This window comes from Anastrepha obliqua, chromosome 2 (assembly GCF_027943255.1).
Source record: "Anastrepha obliqua isolate idAnaObli1 chromosome 2, idAnaObli1_1.0, whole genome shotgun sequence".
Taxonomy (NCBI): domain Eukaryota; kingdom Metazoa; phylum Arthropoda; class Insecta; order Diptera; family Tephritidae; genus Anastrepha; species Anastrepha obliqua.
Window position 1 is genome coordinate 74,587,277 of NC_072893.1, and position 20,792 is coordinate 74,608,068.

General features: G+C 36.8%; 1 protein-coding gene across 7 annotated transcripts in view; it reads left to right on the forward strand.

The window, feature by feature from the left end:
- The first annotated feature begins 5,370 nt into the window (after window positions 1-5,370).
- LOC129238634 (histone acetyltransferase p300) overlaps window positions 5,371-20,792 on the forward strand; it is a 35,795-nt gene continuing 20,373 nt past the window's right edge. For 2 of the 7 annotated variants that reach the window (XM_054873726.1, XM_054873732.1), the window contains exons 1-8: window positions 6,817-6,914; window positions 7,868-8,755; window positions 8,833-9,122; window positions 9,199-9,391; window positions 9,675-10,049; window positions 10,624-14,637; window positions 14,710-14,999; window positions 15,095-15,252. In XM_054873726.1, coding sequence (XP_054729701.1) covers window positions 8,701-8,755; window positions 8,833-9,122; window positions 9,199-9,391; window positions 9,675-10,049; window positions 10,624-14,637; window positions 14,710-14,999; window positions 15,095-15,252 — 5,375 coding nt within the window. In that variant the 5' untranslated portion in view covers window positions 6,817-6,914; window positions 7,868-8,700. The other 5 variants (XM_054873730.1, XM_054873728.1, XM_054873727.1 and 2 more) reach the window with 5 other exon arrangements.

Sequence of the window (20,792 nt, forward strand, 5' to 3'; positions counted from 1 at the left end):
ATGTTTATTAATCCGCTCGTACGACACGCGAATTCGAAAGCCGCAATCTATTTCTCTATCATTCTTGGGTGGCGTCATTAAAAAACAGTTACGTTCAAAGGTTTATATTCATTTGTGCTTTGAAAATTTAATACGCAGCACTTCGTTTGCAGTAGTTTATTTAATATTAATATCACAAATAACAGTATTACCAAGCCATTCACTGAATTTTCAGAAACAGTTAATTTCTCCTACTTCTGCTTGTTTTATATTGCGACGGAAGCTGACGTCAGAGTAAAGTAACTGTTTTTTTTAATGGCGCCACCTCCAGTACTCAATTCGTCTTGGAATATCCACAACAAAAATATACCAAATAATATCTTTGACTTGGAAAACTTACAATAACAAATAGTTTAATATATTTCTAAGCTATAATAATTTTTTTTTTTTTTTGTTTTTTTGAGAAATGTCTTAATTTTTACCTAGTCTTTTTAGATTTTTCGATACGATTTTCTATGAAATTTAATAATTTATGAGATGATCTCAGCTGTGAATATTTTTTATTAACCAGCTGAGAGTTTTTTTGCTTATGGATCTGTACGATGCATTTGGAGGCTTTTTACCACGCGGCACTTAGTTTCACTAGTTTGTTTAGTTTAAATGTCACAATTACAAAGCTATTCAGCTATCCTTTTTATTTGCTTAATTTGTATTGTCATAGTGCCTCATTTCAGACTTGTCAAAATCGCTAAAAACTAAGTAACGTTTTTCGAAAGGCGCCATCTTAGGTATTCAATTCGCCTTGTATACAAAGCATTTTTCTGCGATGCTACCATATTTTTGAATTAAATATTTTATATATTTATGCGACGTTCGTGCTGAGCACTAAATGTGCATTGAAAACTTTCGAACATTGCTTTTTCGAAATGTATTCATGGTATCGCTTTTACAAAATATGCATTTACTCTCGTTCAGAATCTTATGTTTGTTATGGTTGTAAAATACTTTATACGTGCCGATAGGTATATTCAAATTTTTCAATGCGTACTCTCAAACGGGAAGCCTTAAAAGCAACGGAATTGCATTTCGAATGATATTAGGTGAGGAGCAAAACTCTTGTCTTTTATCTATATTGACTTAATTTTTAAATGTCTAGTAAGGTTTATCTTATTTATGGTAAAGTTATATTTGTCTATATTTCTTTATTTAGATTATAATTAAGGAAATAAACACGTCGATTTGCGAAGTTAACAAAATTCGAATCTTTGGATTATAACAAAAATGCTCAAAACGTTGTTCGAATTAACCAATTGTTCGAAGATTACAGAGTTGCTTTCAGCATTTAGATTCTTTATGCAAAAAAAAAGAGGTTGTCTGTAAAGTCGGTTTACTGACGATAGTTTAACGTGATAACGTCATAAGAAAATACTGATTGAATGGTTGTATTTTTCAAAAGAAAATTTTAGTTTTATTTGTTTAATAGATATTTTGTATGGATATAGAGAATGAGTTAACATTAACATAACATAATATAGTTTAACATAACATAACATAACATAACATAACATAACATAACATAACATAACATAACATAACATAACATAACATAACATAACATAACATAACATAACATAACATAACATAACATAAAATAACATAACATAACATAACATAACATAACATAACATAACATAACATAACATAACATAACATAACATAACATAACATAACATAACATAACATAACATAACATAACATAACATAACATAACATAACATAACATAACATAACATAACATAACATAACATAACATAACATAACATAGCATAACATAACATAACATAACATAACATAACATAACATAACATAACATAACATAACATAAAATAACATAACATAACATAACATAACATAACATAACATAACATAACATAACATAACATAACATAACATAACATAACATAACATAACATAACATAACATAACATAACATAACATAACATAACATAACATAACATAACATAACATAACATAACATAACATAACAGAACATAAAATAACATAACATAACATAACATAACATAACATAACATAACATAACATAACATAACATAACATAACATAACATAACATAACATAACATAACAGAACATAACATAACATAACAAAACATAACATAACATAACATAACATAACATAAAATAACATAACATGCTGTTCAAGCAAGGTAACGTCGCATGAGCAATTTTGGTGCGTGCAGCCGGCTACATAGAATTATAAGACGTTATCACGTCAAAAGATAATAATAACATTAAAACAGCAGGTATTATTAACAAACTTGGTTTTATTTTAAATTCTTCAAGTAAATCAAATTAATAATAATCAATAAGAAGGCATATGCAAATACAAATACGTGAATTTATATATGTACATATGCGCATATACATACATATATACGCTCACTTAAGTAGGAGAGAGCAAGATGTCGAACGTTGCCGTTCGTTTGCTTTGTTCGTTCGGCGCTTTCGCTTGCAGTTCATTCAAGGTAACGGCAATGAGCAAGGTAACGACACATTTTTTCGTGCGTGCAGCCTGTTAAATCGAATTATAAGACGTTATCACGTCAAAAACATTTAGCATTTAGTTACATTTAGGTTGAGGTTTTTTGTTGGTAAATGTACATTTATAGGTGCATTAAGAACTGAATGCGCTAGTGTTCAGCATGAACTGCTATAATCCTACTTATCAAATATTTCTAAAAGTTTTCGCACAACTATTTTGGCGAACTTGACTGAATATTGTGAGAAAAGTACCCGGGAAACATCTTGATCCAAGCGTGCGGCAGAATAAATCAGACGTTATTATGAGAAATAATACCATTAAAGTGTACTTAGCTGAGATTTAGCTAAAGTAGAACTTAAGTTCAACTAAATTTCGTTTATAAAACCGACCCAGAAAGTCAGTTGACAATCGACTTAACGTTACCGGAACGACACGGATTTAAATTCGGCCAAGGACTGAAATGGGAAATGTTTATGCTGCTACAACAACAACTTCTATTATTAAGTTATTTATTATATTCATGCCTTAGAAGCAGAAATTACTGTACGAAAATTTCACCTATTTAAAAGAAACACAAAAAATCACTATATAAGCATTTCCTGTGAACAGTACTATCTCGGCCTCGCTACAATGAACATTCAGTCGAAAATCCGAGGTTTTTTTTAACTATTACCTAACAAGATCCTACATAGTATAATTATGTGGAACTCAAAAGAAGAACCAAAATTCTGTATAACAATTTATTAATCTCTGTGCACTTGAAATTGGTTGTACATACATCATACAATTAACTAGTTTAAATAAAGGAAATCTCTATGTAATCTTGTTTTAAATGGAAATTCATTTATTTTAATAGTAATCGTTCATTTCGTTCAATTATATGCACAGGTAAAGCTTATATATTATATAAACGAGGCTTTGAATATACACAGAGTCAGTGCTTATAAACAGGATTTTAGACGGTGATTATATCCGGGGAATACTGTACATATACATTTTATTATTTTTTTACACCATTAATAAAGTTATTAAAACAATTATTTTATTTAATATTTAAAATTCTTTTTATATAAGTGCTCGTTTTTTATAAATTTTACATGATTCATTAAGTCGAAGGCTTTTTATAAAAGACTTTTTAAAAGCATACATTGTTTTTCGAGATATTTTAATATTCAAATATGTTTAATTTTGATTTGACCAATAAATAACACGTATAGTTTTCATTTCCCCCAAAAAAAGTTATATGGCTATATTTGTCTCTAGAACTTCTATCGATCCACATACATATGTACAGGGTGGGCCATATAGCGTTTGCTTTTTGAACCACCTATTTTTTTGAGAATGGTAACACAAATTACATGTCAAATGTGTTCGTAATTTACTTAAAGGTTTGACATTTACGAAATGGGACACTATACGCTTGAACAAAATTGGGAAATATTGAAAACCTATTTCCAAAGTGGTGAGTCTTCTTCTTCTTTTCTGATTTTCACATCGGTGGCTACGCCAATAAGCAAAATTGTCGGATTTGGGGCTCAGAAATCCACACGTTACTGTAGAGAAGCAAATGCATCCACAACGAGTCACTGTTTGGTGCGGTTTTGGGTCTGGCGGCATCATCAGGCCATTTTTTTCGAAAATGAGCGAGGAGCCGCGGTTATAGTAAATGGCAAGCGTTACCGTGACATCCTCAACGAGTTTTTGTTTCCAAAAATTGAAGAGGATGACATGGACGACATTTGGTTTCAACAGGACGGTGCAATTTGTCACATTGCCAAAGTTACACTCGAACTTTTGGCTACCGTTTTTGAAAACCGAATAATCAGTCGAAATTCCGATATCAATTGGCCGCCTCAGAGCTGTGATTTAAGCCCGTTGGACTATTTTTTGTGGGGAGCCGTTAAGGACAAATGCTATGCGAACCATCCAGAGACGATTGATGCTTTAAAACACGAAATCGAAGTTGCCATTCATGAAATTGGAGCCCAAATAATTGAAAATGTGCTTAAAGATTGGGTTGATTGAATGGCCTACTGTAAAGCCAGTCGTGGCAGTCATTTGAACGATATTATTTTTCATTCATAAATGACAATATTTAATCTTCAAAATAAAAAAAAAAGTTTGAAAAAATATTGATTAGTTTTTTTTTTTATAGCCGATTCAAAACGCAAATTTTACATGGCTCACCCTGTACATACATATTTACTTTTCTAATAAGAAAATTGAAGGCATTCTGCATAGTCCATTAGACAATTGCTAGATCTAAAGTCCATTTGTAGATCGATAAATCACTGTAGGTGTTACAAACCAGAACAGTAACATACATATGTCATTTGAATTTTAGGTATTTAAAATAGCTATTTGGAATATTTTTAAATTTAAAGATCGGATTAAACTACGTATTTTCCCATCTTTGCTACTTTTTTCTGTATTGTATATTCTGAATTTCACTACTAAAATGTAAAATTTTCATGATATTGATTCACGATATTTAAGTGCCAGTTCCATACAGTTAAAAATATACGCAAGGACTTGTATCGTGTAGCATAATTTACGAAGTTGCCAAACTTTATAATTTATTTGAAATATAATAATTATTTGAAATAGATCATAAAAGTTTAATCGACCGTGAGTTAAACACACATTCGTTCATATTTTTGTAAAAGTAAAAATTTGCTTAATATCGTTGATTAATGATAACCAAACAACGAAGCTTTACAAATTTTCATGTTTTCTAAATATAATATTTTAGAGCCTGATGTATTTCTATGAGAATGGCAGCACTTGTAAATTGCTCTCATATGGACATCTCTGTTTTACTTGTAGCTACTAGAGCCATTGGGTAGATCCGCCATTTTGTTAGTGTGTGCGCGAACATGGTCGTGATGGTCGTGGCATTACAGTGGAAGTTGCGATAGTGGTCAGATAAATTGTTTGAAATATATGTATATTAAAATTAAATATAATATGAATAATTCGGCACATTTGTTGTGAATAGTGTATAACTTAAATAATCTGCAAATCTTTAAGTTGGAAAAAATTGGGAAAATATTGGCAGCTTTTGTCGCGCTCTGTTACGATTTCGGTTCGATTTTCTCTCGGACGAGTTCGTGTGCGTGAGTGCATCAGTACAATTCGTCGTGATTTTTCGCAGCTCGTTGCAATGATCTTGGATTGATTTATTTATTGTACAAAAAATTGTTCTAGTTGATATGCCCTTCTGTGTATTTGACGCATTTTTATATGTGCAATGTTCTTTGAGATGGGGTAATTAAGTGTATAAATCGTATTTAAATATGCTACAACTCGTTGATTTACTGCTCATACGATTCGGACGCGGAGTCGTGTATGTATAGACGAGTATAATGTGCATAGAAATTCGTTTCATGAAACTCGCTGTTCACTTATTTATGTCAAAATCGAAAATGTAGATAGTGAAAGAGAAAAGTGACAAAAATAAACCGAACGCAAAGTGAGTGGAAGTGCGCTAGAAGAATATGACTACATGCCTGAGATGTGTGTGAATGTAGCACAAGCGTAAGCGCTGCTCATTACTCATATACTGTCTCTTTTAACCATCGGGTTGTCATTGTTCATCAACCGAGTAGATCCGAAGTTTGTATCAATTTTTTCTACACTTGCTTTATGATACGAAGTGTTGTTAACACTCAAATTTTTCATATCTGCAAATCGGGGATATTTACTCCCCTGTATTCGAGCGCGACAATTAAGATATTACCAAGTTTAGATTATTTGAATAAATAACTATTTTTCAAGCGTTTATAGATTTGACAAACTGGTATTAGTGTTATTTTAAAATTAGTTTGAGTTACATTGAAATATAATATTTTGATATAGTAGGCTTTTAAAGTTAGTCTTGCTATGGTGTAAGCTTTTGAAGTTAGTCTGAGTTAATAGTTCTCAAGAAATGTTTATCTGTGTAAAAAATATTAGTAATTTTTGTTTATTATTATATAGATAGACGCATATATGTGGGTATGTTGATTCTGATACTTAATCGATGGAATGCTAGTAAAAATCCCTCTGGGACTTTAAGTTTGAGTAATCAGTTTGAGCTGACAACACTTGTATCGCGCTATTCAGAGACTCATAAATCGACTCGACTCTTTCAATTTTAGTCTTTCTTCCTAGTTCTGTCGTTACTCGTTCGCGAAATCAGTTGAGTTTTTACTGGTGCGGAGCAAACGCACTGAATTTTTGTTTTATTGCTGCGAAAAGAATTAAAAAAATTGTAAAAAATTCAGAAAAAATGTTAAAATTATGTTTTGAAAAAGCAAAATAAAAAAAAAATATGAACTTTATTTAAAAAAAAGATTGCCGGCGAAAAACAATGTTTTTAATAAAAATCAGAAGTGAGCAAAATACGAATAATAATTTTGTATTAAAGTAAATTTTTTTCTGTAAATCTGATTTTTTCGTGAAAAATTTTACGATTTTTTTTTAACATGGAAATTTTATAAAACAAAAATTCTGCAAATAGAAATTTTCGATACGACGTGAAAACTAGCGACAAAAAATTTCAGTCATTGCTTGTCTGTTTTTCTTTCTTTTTCCAATACTGCTCGCACTCGTTGGTCGAGGTGGTCGCGATGCAAGTGTAGTAGTGCAAGCAACACACTGACTATTCGCGTTCCGTATACAGTGTTTTGAGCGAATCGGTCGGCTTGTGTGGTAGCTGGGCAGTAGGAAGCAGGCACAGAGGCTGGTAGAGCCAAAAGTCCGTCAGTGGAAAAGTAACGAGTAGTTAAGAAAGAAACAAACGAGTGTGGTTGACAAAATCAACGAGTAGTCGCCGACAATATGCTTGTCTTTCTCTCGCTCAAAATTACCAACAACGTTCATATGTACACGCTTCCAGTTAGGACATTAGTGGTCACATATATGATAGAATGAACGAAAAATTTACACGAAATTGTACGGGCGGCCGACGGTCGGCTGAAAAGAAAGATGAACGAATCAAAGAGAAAATCTTTGCTGTTTGCCATTTGGCTATGATGATTGTGGCTTGACAGTTTTGAGGGAAATTCGTTGAACGATATAACTCATATATCTATGCTTGTTTTTGAATTGTTAAGCAATTTTTTGATTAATTGACACCAAATATAAAACTTTGTTTTTGTAAGTTAAAGAAACCCTATCATACTGTCAACTGTCACAATGTTCTTGTACTCCAACATATCCGCAAACAAATAGGCCAAATAAAATTTAAACAATGCATGGTGGACGTGAAAATAATTACGAAATCAATATGATTCCGAGTACAAATTCAAAATATTAAATCTTTTTTTTTTTATTCCTTTTACAGTTGATGTACAATTAAATATCGTTGGAATTTTTATTAATGCAAAAAAGGCGCAAAAAACCTATACTCAAAGAAAACAATGTTTGATTTGAAAGATGTTGATGGTGATAATCGTCGGCGATTAAAAATGATGATTGAACCATCAATGCAAACGCAGGAAAGTGTCAAGTGCCAATAAACAAACGAATGAGAATGTACGTAAATTGAACTGAAAATATGTTCACCTAAAATTTGTTTCTCTAACTATAAACAAACAAAAAACAAAAAAAAAACAACTCATCTTAAATGAGAACGGTTGGAAGTATACCAAAATAATAGGAAATAAGCCGAAACTTTCAGGCCTTCCTCTGCGATTTCTAACACAAAATGCACTCAATCGTGACCGGAAAAAACGATTTAACACAGTTGGAACATTTCACAATTAAACGAAAGCGATTTCAAAGAGTGCTAAAGAATCTAATCAGGCTGCAGAAACAAAGCCGAAGTAAACAACGTGTCCAGACCTGGGAAATTTTAACATTCTCCCATAATGTCATTTCAACAGCAAGGCAAATGAGTGCAACAGTGTCGAGTGGTAGTGTTTTGAAAATTAAACCATTTCCGGGAGAGACATTTGCCCTCCTACTAAATGCAGCGATACTTTCGACTTTTGTAAAATCTCGTCTACTTTCGTCGTTATTAACATTTTTAAAATAAACTTTTGTTTTTGCCCTCGCAAAAATTTGTAACTATTTCAACAACAAGTTGATCCATCTGAACATCAAGTGAAAAGGTGCGTAAAGTAAAACGCGTATACGGATACTAAATACCAAAATATAGAACAAAACGATTTCTGAATGATGGCAGATCATATGGACGAACCCCCGCAAAAGCGGACTAAAATGGATCCAAGTGAGTTAAATTACTATAGCTACAAATATAAAAGAATAAATTTTATTAAACTATTGTATACCTCTTATTTTGTTTAGCGGATTACGTTTCCGTTTTAGAAGATGATCTGCCAGATGAGTTGGTAACTGGTAATAGCAATTGGCCAGATCCCCTTGGTAGTGGTGGTGGACCAGGTTCTGGCCTCGGGGTTAATGTGGTCGGCGGTCCCAATAAACCACCTGCACAAGGCCCCGGACCAGGTGGGCCACAAATGAATGGTGGTGGCGATGATGCCACAGGCGTGGGCGGCAATCAAGTCGGTGGTGGCAGCAATCCTTTACGGCAGATGCAACACCATCAACATCTGCAGCACCTATTGCAACAACAAGTAAGTGTAGTGTTAATAAAATATAAAAAACTGCAAATTTAATATTTTCATTTAATTTAATTTACTTCATTTGCAGGGTAATAAGAATACCGGAATGATAGGTAACCCTATGAGTGGAGCTGGTATGAACCAATTAGGAAGCAAATCGCCTAATCTGCAATCTCCAAACGCAGCTGGTTTGCAAGTAGTTGGTGGACAAATGGGTATGGTCAATTCAATGTCGATGTCTATTTCAAATAACGGCACTCAAGGAATGAGCTCAATGCCCGGTAATAAAACTCACATTCATATATTGTTACTAATTTGATTCAATTATATACTTACTAATATTAAATGCTTTAAGACAAGGTGAGGTAGTAGTCTTAAATGTGCTGAAATGTTTTGAACTTTGTTAAGGTAGTACAAATAAGTCAGCTAAGTATTTCATTGGACAACTTAATTTTGAAATTATTAGGGAATTTTTTTGGTAGAATATATAATAAATATTTTCATCTAAGAATTATATTTGTTAACATGTATGTAATAAAAAATGTGCAATAATTTCGTATTTAGGTATAAATACGATTGCCCAGGGAAATATTGGAGGCATGGTGATCACCAATAGCAATTTGGGTAGCCTGGGTGGCAATGCTGGAATGGTAAATACATTAAAACAACAAATAGGTACCGGTGCTGGTGGTATGATGAGTGCTGGGCCAACCGGAGTTGGACCCGTAGGAAATATGGGACCTGTTGGTGGTCCAAATCAAGGAATGCATTTAGGTGGTGGTCCTGGCCATCCTCAAGGTCTACAGAATGGTCCAATGATGGGCAGAATGGTGGGACAACATATGCTACGTGGTCCCGGCCCACATTTAATGGCTGGCAATGGACCTGGTGTTGGACCAGGCGGAGGTCCTCGAATGCAGAATCCAAATATACAAATGGGTAAGTTTTTCTTTTATTATTTATAAGGTTCTCAAGAATTTTGCTTTGAATGATTTGACACCTGTGCGTAAAGATTTTAAATGTAGGTTTTAAATGTATGTTGTAGATGAATGTGTAGTTATAATAATATAACATAAATTTCATATAACAATATATGAATAGTGTGCAAACTCTTATTTTAAGTTTAATCAATTGTTTTAAAAATGAGTTGTATGTATCAATGTCGGCGATTACTTTGTAATGTTCAAATACTGAAAAGAACGGTTATTCAATATGCCATGCATTTCATTACATTACTCGTTACTCTGTCGCTTATTTTCGTATAATAGTTATATTGCGATAGCAATCATTTATCGTTTCATACAAAAAAATGTACAAATTTCTGATTTACCCACGGAGGCCTTTCGCGTTAAAACTTTAATCAACCAATCGACTCTCATCAATTGCGTATTAAAAAACCAAATTCTTTCATTCAATTTCATACATTCGTATTGTCTTAAGATGATAAATAATAAAGAATCCCTTAACAATTTTTATTTGTCCCTCATTTGTATGGGATTAAATCACTGTGCAGCTCAACGATCAGATGTGCTGAACGGTAATCTTACGTACGGTGGTCCAGGTCAAATGGCTAATATGGTTGGCGCTAATGTTGCAGTCGGACCAAATGGACCATATGGAAATGCGGTGGGCGGTGTTGGGAACTATGGCGGACCAGGTGGGCCACAAGGCGGAATCAACGTGAATCCAAATAACCCACAACAACTATTGGCACAACAAATGGCACAACGTGGCAATGTTCATCCTATGCAACAGGGTAACCGACCTGGTGTACCCATGGGAATGGCTGGAGTGGGTAATGATGTTACACCTGGCGGTATGGTTGGCGGTCATCAACAACCGCAAATACTGCAAATGGGCCCAAATCAACAGCAGAATGCGACAATGGGACCACGACCGCCGCAACCTGGTGGTGGCCCACAACCAAATCAAATACTTCATCAACAACAGCAGCCGGGCACATCACAACAAGCTGGTGGAAGCGGCGGTGGTGGTGCAGGAGGGGGTTCTAGTGCTAGCGGCCATCTCTCTGAAGAACGAAAGAAGCACATACAGCAACAGCTGGTGCTACTTTTACATGCACACAAGTGTAATAAGCGGGAATCCCTCAATCCAAATCGCGAAAAATGCCCAGTTCCCTATTGCAAATCTATGCAGGATGTTCTGGCGCATATGGCGAACTGCAAACAAAGTAAAGAATGTAGCGTTCAACACTGTACCTCGTCTCGTCAAATTCTGTTGCATTACAAGACCTGTACTCGTTCAGAATGTCTAATTTGCTTGCCCTTCCGCCAACAACAGAGTTTTCATAACAACGCGATCGGAGCTAATGCAAATTCCAACGTAAACCAGCCTTTGCAAGGTATTGTTAAGCAGCAGCAGCCGGACGGAAACACCGTTGGTAGTGGGGGGCCGCAGAATACTGGAATGCCACAACAAAATTCTGGTGGACCGAACATTGTCACCGGACCGGGCGGTCAAACGGGTATGGCAGGCGGTCCAAATCAGCAACAACTTGGCATAAAGACAAACGCTGACATTGCACAACAAATGCAACAACAGAATGCACAAAATCCGAATCAGGAGATTCGACGTTTCGACAGTTTGGGTATGCAAGGTGCAGTCTCCAATTCGGGACCAGGCCCTAATATGCTGCAAAATAGTCCCGTAAATGCACAGCAACAGTTGCCAGGCATTCGTATGCCGGGAGGCGGACCGTCTGTACGAGTTATGTCTGCACCAGTCGGCGGTCCCGGTGGTGGCGTAGTAGCTGGTGGCCCGAACGCAAATACAATTATGGGAAACAACATGATGCTTGGCGGAGCAGGAGGCTCAGATAATGGCATGCAACAGCAAACACAAAGTGCTCAAACACAGCAAGTACTTTTGCAGGGCGGTCATAATAATAATCCACAGTTGGCGGGTTTAATCGGCGGCCCGAACGCCAACAATGCCGGTCCGAATCAACAAAATACAGGCCAGCAGCAACCATCAAACATTCCACTCTCGGTGAGCGTTCACAACTTTAATAACACTTCTGCGTTCAACAATGCACAATTGGCTAGCGGTGGTGGTGGCGCCGGCAATGCAGGAGAAATGGTTGGCGCCGGCGGTAATGGGCCTCCACCCAACAAGCAGTTAGTAGGTGCTCAAGAATTGGCCAAAATGAAATTACAGCCACATAATGTAGCGATGGCCAATGCGACGGCTATAAGCGGAGTGGCAGGTGGACCTGTTAGTGTGGTAGGCGGTAACAACAATGCAAGTGGTCCTGGAGTTGGTACAGGTACTGGCGGCGGCGCTGGTGGCATGGTGGGTGTCCAAGGTCCCCCCGGTAATAATGCACCCAGTGGTGGTGCTACATCATCGCAAGGGGGCAATGGGGGTGGAAATAATAATGCTGGTAACGAAGAAAGAGACTGGCGTGAATCGGTGACAGCTGACCTGCGCAAACATCTTGTCCACAAACTTGTGCAAGCGATTTTCCCCACGTCAGATCCGACGACCATGGCGGATAAACGCATGGCGAATCTAGTTTCATACGCTGAAAAAGTTGAGAAAGACATGTACGAAGCCGCAAAGTCCCGTTCGGAGTACTATCACCTACTTGCCGAAAAGATCTACAAGATTCAAAAGGAGTTGGAAGAAAAACGGATAAAAAGAAAAGAACAGCAATTGTTAATAATGCAACAGCAGCAGCATGGGACCGGCGGTGCAGGAGCTGGCCCCGGACCAGGACCAAGTAATACTGTACCAGTTGGTCAACAACTGCCGCCTGGACATCCGCAAGCGCAGCAAACCCAGATCCGCCCAATGATCAGTCCTATGGGTGGTAGTGGGGGGCAGGGTGTGCCTTTGGGCGCTGCTGGTATAATGCAGCAACAACTACGAGCACAGGTACCCGGCAATGTGGGTATGATGCCAGGACAGGCTGGACAAAATATGGTAGGAATACGCAGTCACTCACCTGGGGGCAATTTGTTGGCCTTGCATCAGCACCAACAACGCATGCAATTTCCACAACAGCAGCCAGGAAATTTACTGGTCGGCCCGCCGGGACCCAGTCCAAATAGTGGCATGGGTGTAATGCCGAATTCCACACAGCAGAATATGGTTGTGCAAAATCCAGTTTTATCGCCTTTCGGTGTTCAAGCAATGCAACCTGGTCAGTCAGGAGCTAGTGGCGTTGCCAATGTATTGACGAGCCCTGTTCCCGGCCAACAACAGTTTATTACCGCAAACGGAGGAAATGGATCACAACCACCGCAGCAACTTACAGAAATTATGAAGCAACGGCTCTTGCAACAACAGCAAGCACAACAGCAACAGCCACAGCAATCTGGTATGTTATTGCCACAATCACCATTTAATAATGCTGCGGCACAAATGCAGCAACAACAACAACAGCAGCAACAGCAAAATCCGTTCCCGTCACCAATGTCGCAGCAACAGCAGCAGCAACCACAACAACAACAACAGGCCAAACAAAATGTCGGTTCTGTGGGTAATATGCCACCAACGCCTACTAGTCTAGAGTCGCTAGTCGGTACGGGTTCAGTAGGGATAAACACCACACCTGGAGGCCCTACAACAGGTGGCATGGTTGCCGCACCCAGTCCGTCGCCTAATTTCGTATCGAATGGCCCAATTGGTACGCCTTCCAATAATCCTCCATCCGTAACATCACTTATGCAGCCACTGAGTGAGCGAGCAAGTAGTACACCTCCCATTCTGGCGGCATCACCAGCATCGGCAGCATCTGGAACCTCGGTGTCGGTGAATGTTAGTGCATCATCGAGTGCTGTAAGTGCGTTAATGAGTGGCACATCTACAACATCAACTGCAGGCTCCTCCAGCACTCCCACGTCTGCATCGGCACCTCTGAATGTCGTCAACACAAGCAGTAATGGACCGACACTGATACAACAGCAACAAATATCGATGGGTAAAGGAGGTAACAGCAATAGCAACAGTAGTGCCATTGCAGTAGCCACAACTACCTCGAAATCGACTGTGATGAGCTCACGTCCTTCGTCCAGCAGTAATCTCTCATCACAAATGGCCGCATTGGAAGCAGCGGCGCGTGATAACGATGAAACGCCGCCATCGCCTAGTGCTGATTCTGGTGGCGAGAGCGGTAACGCTTCAAAAGGCAAGCTAGATTCTATCAAGCAAGAAGATGATATCAAAAAAGAGTATATGGAAGATGGAAGTGGTGGAGCTGGAGAGAGTTCCCAAATGGACTCACAATCATCAGCTGGTGTGGGTAAAAATGTAAATAATGATGGCACGAATGTGAAGGTTGAAATCAAGACTGAAGATGGTGATGTTGTAATTAAAACGGAACCAATGGATACCGATGACAACAACGGTGCAAATGGTGTAGGTGGAAGTGGAAACACTAATGCTGCTGATAGTAAGGACGACGCAAAGACATCTGATGGCGAAGTTAAAGTAAAGTTAGAAACAAAACCAGTTGTACCCGAGCCATTGATGCCCAACGCTGGCGACAAAAAGAAAAAATGCGGTAAGTTTTACGAAGTTTTAAGATCAACAAAATTGCATATACAACCAACACATTATTGCACCTCCATTTCAGTGTTCAATCCCGAAGAGTTGAAACAGGCGCTATTACCAACATTAGATAAGTTGATACGCCATGAACCGGAATCAGCACCGTTCCGTTGTCCTGTGGATCCACAAATGCTCGGCATACCAGACTATTTTGATATTGTAAAGAAACCTATGGACTTGGGTACCATACGCAATAATCTCATGAATGGCAAATATAATGATCCCTGGGAGTATGTCGACGATGTGTGGCTAATGTTTGACAATGCTTGGCTCTATAACAGAAAGACTTCACGTGTCTACCGATACTGCACAAAGGTAGGTTTCATGTTTAGGTTTCATTTCGGATAAAATAAAAATAAATCGAATAGAAAATTAATTCCTTTTCGAACTTGTTATTCGTTTAATTACAGTTATCCGAAGTTTTTGAGCAAGAAATTGACCCAGTGATGCAAGCTTTAGGCTACTGCTGTGGTCGTAAATACACATTCAACCCACAGGTGCTATGTTGCTATGGAAAACAGCTTTGTACAATACCACGGGATGCCAAGTATTACAGCTACCAAAATAGGTATGTTCATGATACATTTTTATAAACGTACAAATAATTAAAGAAAAAAAAAATACATCAACAAGTGTAATGAAAGTACAGTAGATTCTTTTGTTGTTGTGGTTGTTTTAACAGCATAGTTAAAACAACAGTAGATTCTGTTTTTATGCGGTATATACGTTCCGCAAGAAACAGCATAAAAAAAGCTACCAGTTCTATAGTAAAACTGTAGATACGTTTCAAAAGTGCTAAGAACCGCATAAATCCGAAATAATGTAATAAAATCGCATAAAAAAGGCTACTAGTCCCATATTATAACTATAGATACGTTCCAAAGACCGCATGAATCTGAAATAATTAAAGAAAATCGCATAGACAAAAAATTGTATGTTTGAAAATTATATCTTTATTTAAGAAACGTCAGAATCGAAAAATAAATTTAAAATTTAAATAGAATCAGACAATACCCGCATGTTGCGCATTCGTTTAGGATTTGGCGTAAAATCACTTCCGTCACTTGAAGAAATGTACACGTCTGATCTGGATGGTGATGCAGGCGGTTCCATACTTGCAGGGTTAGCATTTTTGTTATAGTCTGTGATGAGTTTTTGCTTAGCTGGTTTAGAATCTTGTTTATATGTACAATTCGCGATAGGTCGAAATGTATTTTTTAATTAAAAAAAACCCCCACTATTTCAAAACCGCATAAAAACAGAATCTACTGTATTTTTAAAATTATATATTAAATACAAACTCAATGTAAAGTCAAGTAAATAAATTTGCTAAGAAGTACTAAATATTATGCAGACTGTTCAAGTAGCGTAATATATTTCTTTGTTGATGTGTTTTTTTTTTTTGTAATTAAAAGAAAAAAATTAATAGTAATGTAACACAAACACTCACACATGTTTCTCATATTTAAATATTAAAATTATAACTTAAATTGTACTAAATAATTTATCGTTTGTGAAATAGATTTTCGGTTTTGCTTTTGAAATTATATAATATTTTCATTGGAATTAGAGTAACCCTATTCGTCTCATATATGTAGTTTTATAAAGTAAAGTCCTATGAAGCGAAAACGGTCTTTATATGAAAAAAGTTAAATAATTATCCTACTTTCATTATTATTTTCAATGTAATAATAATTCACTGAAAGCGCAATAAAAGCAGTAACTGTTAACAAACAAACAAACAGTAAAATTTGATATTTTGCGTAAATTATACATTTATAGTATTTGACTAAATTCGCACATGATGTTCTGATACGTCATTGAAATGGAGGCAATGTTCATTCTTGTTTATCAGTTGCAACAGAACAAATAATTTTAGTATTGTGGTGAACCTTATTTGGGATACACAGCCCTATAATGGCAGAAATACAGAATATATAAGGTTGTCAAAAAAGTCTTGCGGTATTTCCGCAAGCTTGTCTTTGCAAGCGCGTAGTTCTAGTTGTATTCGTCGCATCGGTTCACGCTAGAGCTTTTTGGAAAGCTCTTTTCACGTGCTAACACGTGTTTGATTAATTGTTGTTTGCTTTTAGTCGTTCGTGAGTTATAGCGTCGCAAACATGGAGCAAAATAAAGAGAAAATACGGCATATTTTACAGTTCTACTACGATAAAGGCAAAAATGCATCTCATGCTGCCAATAAAATTTGTGCAGTTTATGGACCCGATACAGTTTCCATTTCCACCGCACAACGATGGTTTCAACGTTTTCGTTCTGGTGCAGAGGTGATCGGAGATGCGCCACGGTCCGGAAGGCCTGTCGTCGAAAATTGCGATAAAATCGCTAAATTGATCGAAAGAGACCGGCATAGTAGCAGTCGTAGCATCGGCCAAGAGCTGGGAATGAGTCATCAAACCGTTATAAACCATTTGAAGAAGCTTGGATTCAAAAAGAAGCTCGATGTATGGGTGCCACACGACTTGACGCAAAAAAACATTTTTGCCCGTATGGATGCATGCGAATCGCTTCTGAATCGCAACAAAATCGACACGTTTTTGAAGCGGATGGTGACTGGCGATGTAAAGTGGGTCACTTACGACAACGTGAAGCGCAAACGGTCGTGGTCGAAAAGCGGTGAAGCTGCCCAGACGGTGGCCAAGCCTGGATTGACGGCCAGGAAGGTTCTTCTGTGTGTTTGGTGGGATTGGCAGGGAATCATCCACTATGAGCTGCTCTTCTATGGCCAAACGCTCAATTCGGACCTGTACTGCCAACAACTGAACCGCTTGAATGCAACACTCATGCAGAAGAGGCCATCTTTGATCAACAGAGGCCGAATTGTCTTCCATTAGGACAACGCCAGGCCACACACATCTTTGGTGACGCGCCAGAAGCTCCGGGAGCTCGGATGGGAGGTTCTTTTGCATCCACCGTATAGTCCGGATCTCGCACCAAGTGATTACCACCTATTTCTGTCCATGGCGAACGAGCTTGGTAGTCGGAAGTTGTCCACAAGAGAGTCCTGTGAAAATTGGCTCTCCGAGTTTTTTGACAATAGGGAAGCGAGCTTCTATAAGAGGGGCATTATGAAGTTGGCATCTCGTTGGGAACTCGTCATCGAACAAAACGGCGCATATTTGGCTTAAATCGCATTATTATAACCAATTTTATGAACAATTGAAAATTCAATAAAAATACCGCAAGACTTTTTTGACAACCTTATATTTTATTAAAGTGATAGCGACAGTTTTGAAGAAAGTAGTTAAAATCATTACTTTTTTCAAAACTGTCGCTATCACTTTAGTAAAATATATTCTCTATATATCAATGTTATGAAGAACTTTTTAGCAATCCTTTTGAAAAATATCATACGCTTCAACATTAGTAATAATTCGCTTTTTTGTTATAAATTGGATTTATTTGTTTTAATTTTTTTTTTGTAATATTATTTGCCTAAAGTTTCCTAAATATAAGGCCTTCTATTCGCAACTTTTTTTCTCGCTATTTCTATGCTCGATTAGCTGACGAAAAATTTGCATGTGAAAGCAACAACAAAGTTATCGAGTCAAATTTGACGCTAGCGAGTATGGTTATACCTCATAAAACTGGTATAATTCACTATTTTACAAACAAATGCTATTTTAGGTAGCTCTATTCCGGCGTTGCCAATATATGTTCATTTATAACAGTTGCCGCATCTGTTCGCCACTTGCTAACGCTCGGCGAAAAGGAGAGGCCTATAATCTAGGAGTACATACATATATATCATGAATAATATGAAATAAATGAATTCTGACAGAAAATCTACTGATTTTAATTGCGCACAAAGTAAAATGTGCTCCAAACGCAGAATTTCTATCAGATAAATGTGTAACCAAAGAGTTCATTTGGGTTGGCTGCTATTTTTTGAAATCAAACCTACTCATAGAACAATGAATATTATAGCTAGTAACATCAGGCGGAAGGACGGAAATTTAGTCTTAGCGTATAAAACGTGGGCGTGGTTTTCATCCGATGTCAATAATATTTATATCGGATCTAAATTTACCAAATTTGGGGGAGTTTTATTAAGTCGCATGGCATCACCCATTTCCAAAATTTTTATTGTGTAATTTTGTTTTTTTTTTGGTTCTTTTATACCATATATGAGGAACTTGGCTTAATTTTTCAAAACGTTGATTTTTTTTTAATTATCGGTATATGCTCGCGGACAGATTTCGCAAATTTCCGTTGCCAACTTACCTTGAACAAAGATATGTGTATGGATATCACAATTCCTAGTAAGCCCTTTCATTCACAAATGACTTATTATTCATACAATGACCGTTCTTGCCAAAGTTCAAAAAGTAAATCTACTTCCGGCATTTCTTTGCAATTTTTAAATTTCTTTTATTGGCAAATATTAATAAAATCAAATGAAATATTCATTTACTATGTATAAAATTAATAGATTAAAAAGTATGGTATCGAAATAAATACAATCATGATAAATGTAAAGCTTTTACGAATAGTGTTAATAATAGGGTAACGCTTACCTTTGAATTTTAAAATAAAAATTACATTATCTTGCTGTACCTATTAATGCCTTAAGCCTAGGCAATACTGTGATCACCAAATTTTACCATTAATTTTATGAGGTGTGAAAATTTTCTGTAACCTTATAATGTAAGGCAGGAAAAAAAAGGGAAAGTCCACTAATTTGATTATAATATAATACAAAGAAGTTATAAAAGGTCACAAAAAATAAATGTATAGGGTTTTCCAATAAGAGGTGTTATTTTGATATTCAAAGAAAAATGCTATTTTTTAATATAAATGTTCGGATGTTTATTTCTTTATAAAGAGGAAGGTATGCCGTTAATAGTGGAAAATAACATCAAGAAAATGACCACCACGACCACGCTTACAGGACAATATCCTTTTCATGAAATTTTCCATAACCGAATTGCAAAGTGGCTGCCCTTAATCCTTGATAACCTCACGAATTCTTTCTTTGAGGTCTTGAACCGACCCTGAGTAGACCTTCTCTTTCACGTGGCCCCAAAGAAAAAAGTCACAAGGTGTTAAATCACAAGATCTCGGTGGCCAATTGTGCTCACCTCTTCGAAAGATAACACGGTCCGGAAACTTTTCCCGTAAAAGATCAATGGTTTCGTTGCTTGTGTGGCACGTTGCACCGTCTTGTTGAAAAAAAACGGTGTCCACATCAATACCATCCAATTCCGGCCATAAAAAATTGTTAATCATCTCTCGATAGCGCAATCCATTCCAAAATAACAACTGTATTAAAAATCCGAAGTAAAAAAACACTATTGGTCTCGAAGTGGTCCCCTTTAGCGCGAATGCATAACTTCAAACGCTCTACAAAATTGTTAACAATGAACCGCATCTACTTCACAGTTAGTTGATTCCATTCTCGTTGTTGTTTTTGTTGTAACAGCATACACATACCTCAAGCGCAGGACTTAAAGAATCACTCTACGAGGAAACCCATATTGAACTCTCTTGTCGTTATATGTATCAAGTCTTTTGCAACTATTGCGCTGTTATAGAATAACTACTTACATTTTTTACTCCTATCTTGAATGAATTTTGTAGACTGATTCCTTGATAGTACAATAGCCAAAAAACAAAAAATCCTGAAATTGCACTGACATAAATCGGCGGCCTTAGTCGAATGGGTTGGTGCATGAACATTCGTAGAAGGTAGGTTTGAATCTCCGTGAAACACCAAAATGCAGGAAAAATTTTTTCTAATAGCGGTAGCTCCTCGCCAGGCAAGCAAACCTCCGTATTTCCGTCATGAAAAAATCTCCTCATAAAAAATAGCTGCCGTTCGGAGTCGGCTTAAAACAGTAGGTCCCTCCATTTGTGGGACAGCACCAAGATGCACTACACAAATAGGAGGAGGAGCTCGGCCAAATACCCAAAATGGTGAAGCGCCAATTATATACATATACATATATATATATAGTGTAGTGCGTCTTGGTGCTGTCCCACAAATGGAGGGACCTACAGTTTTACGCCGCCACCGAACGGCAGATGGATTTTTTAGCTGGCGGAAATTTTATTTGAAAATGTCATCACATTCACCTGTTTTATTTTTAT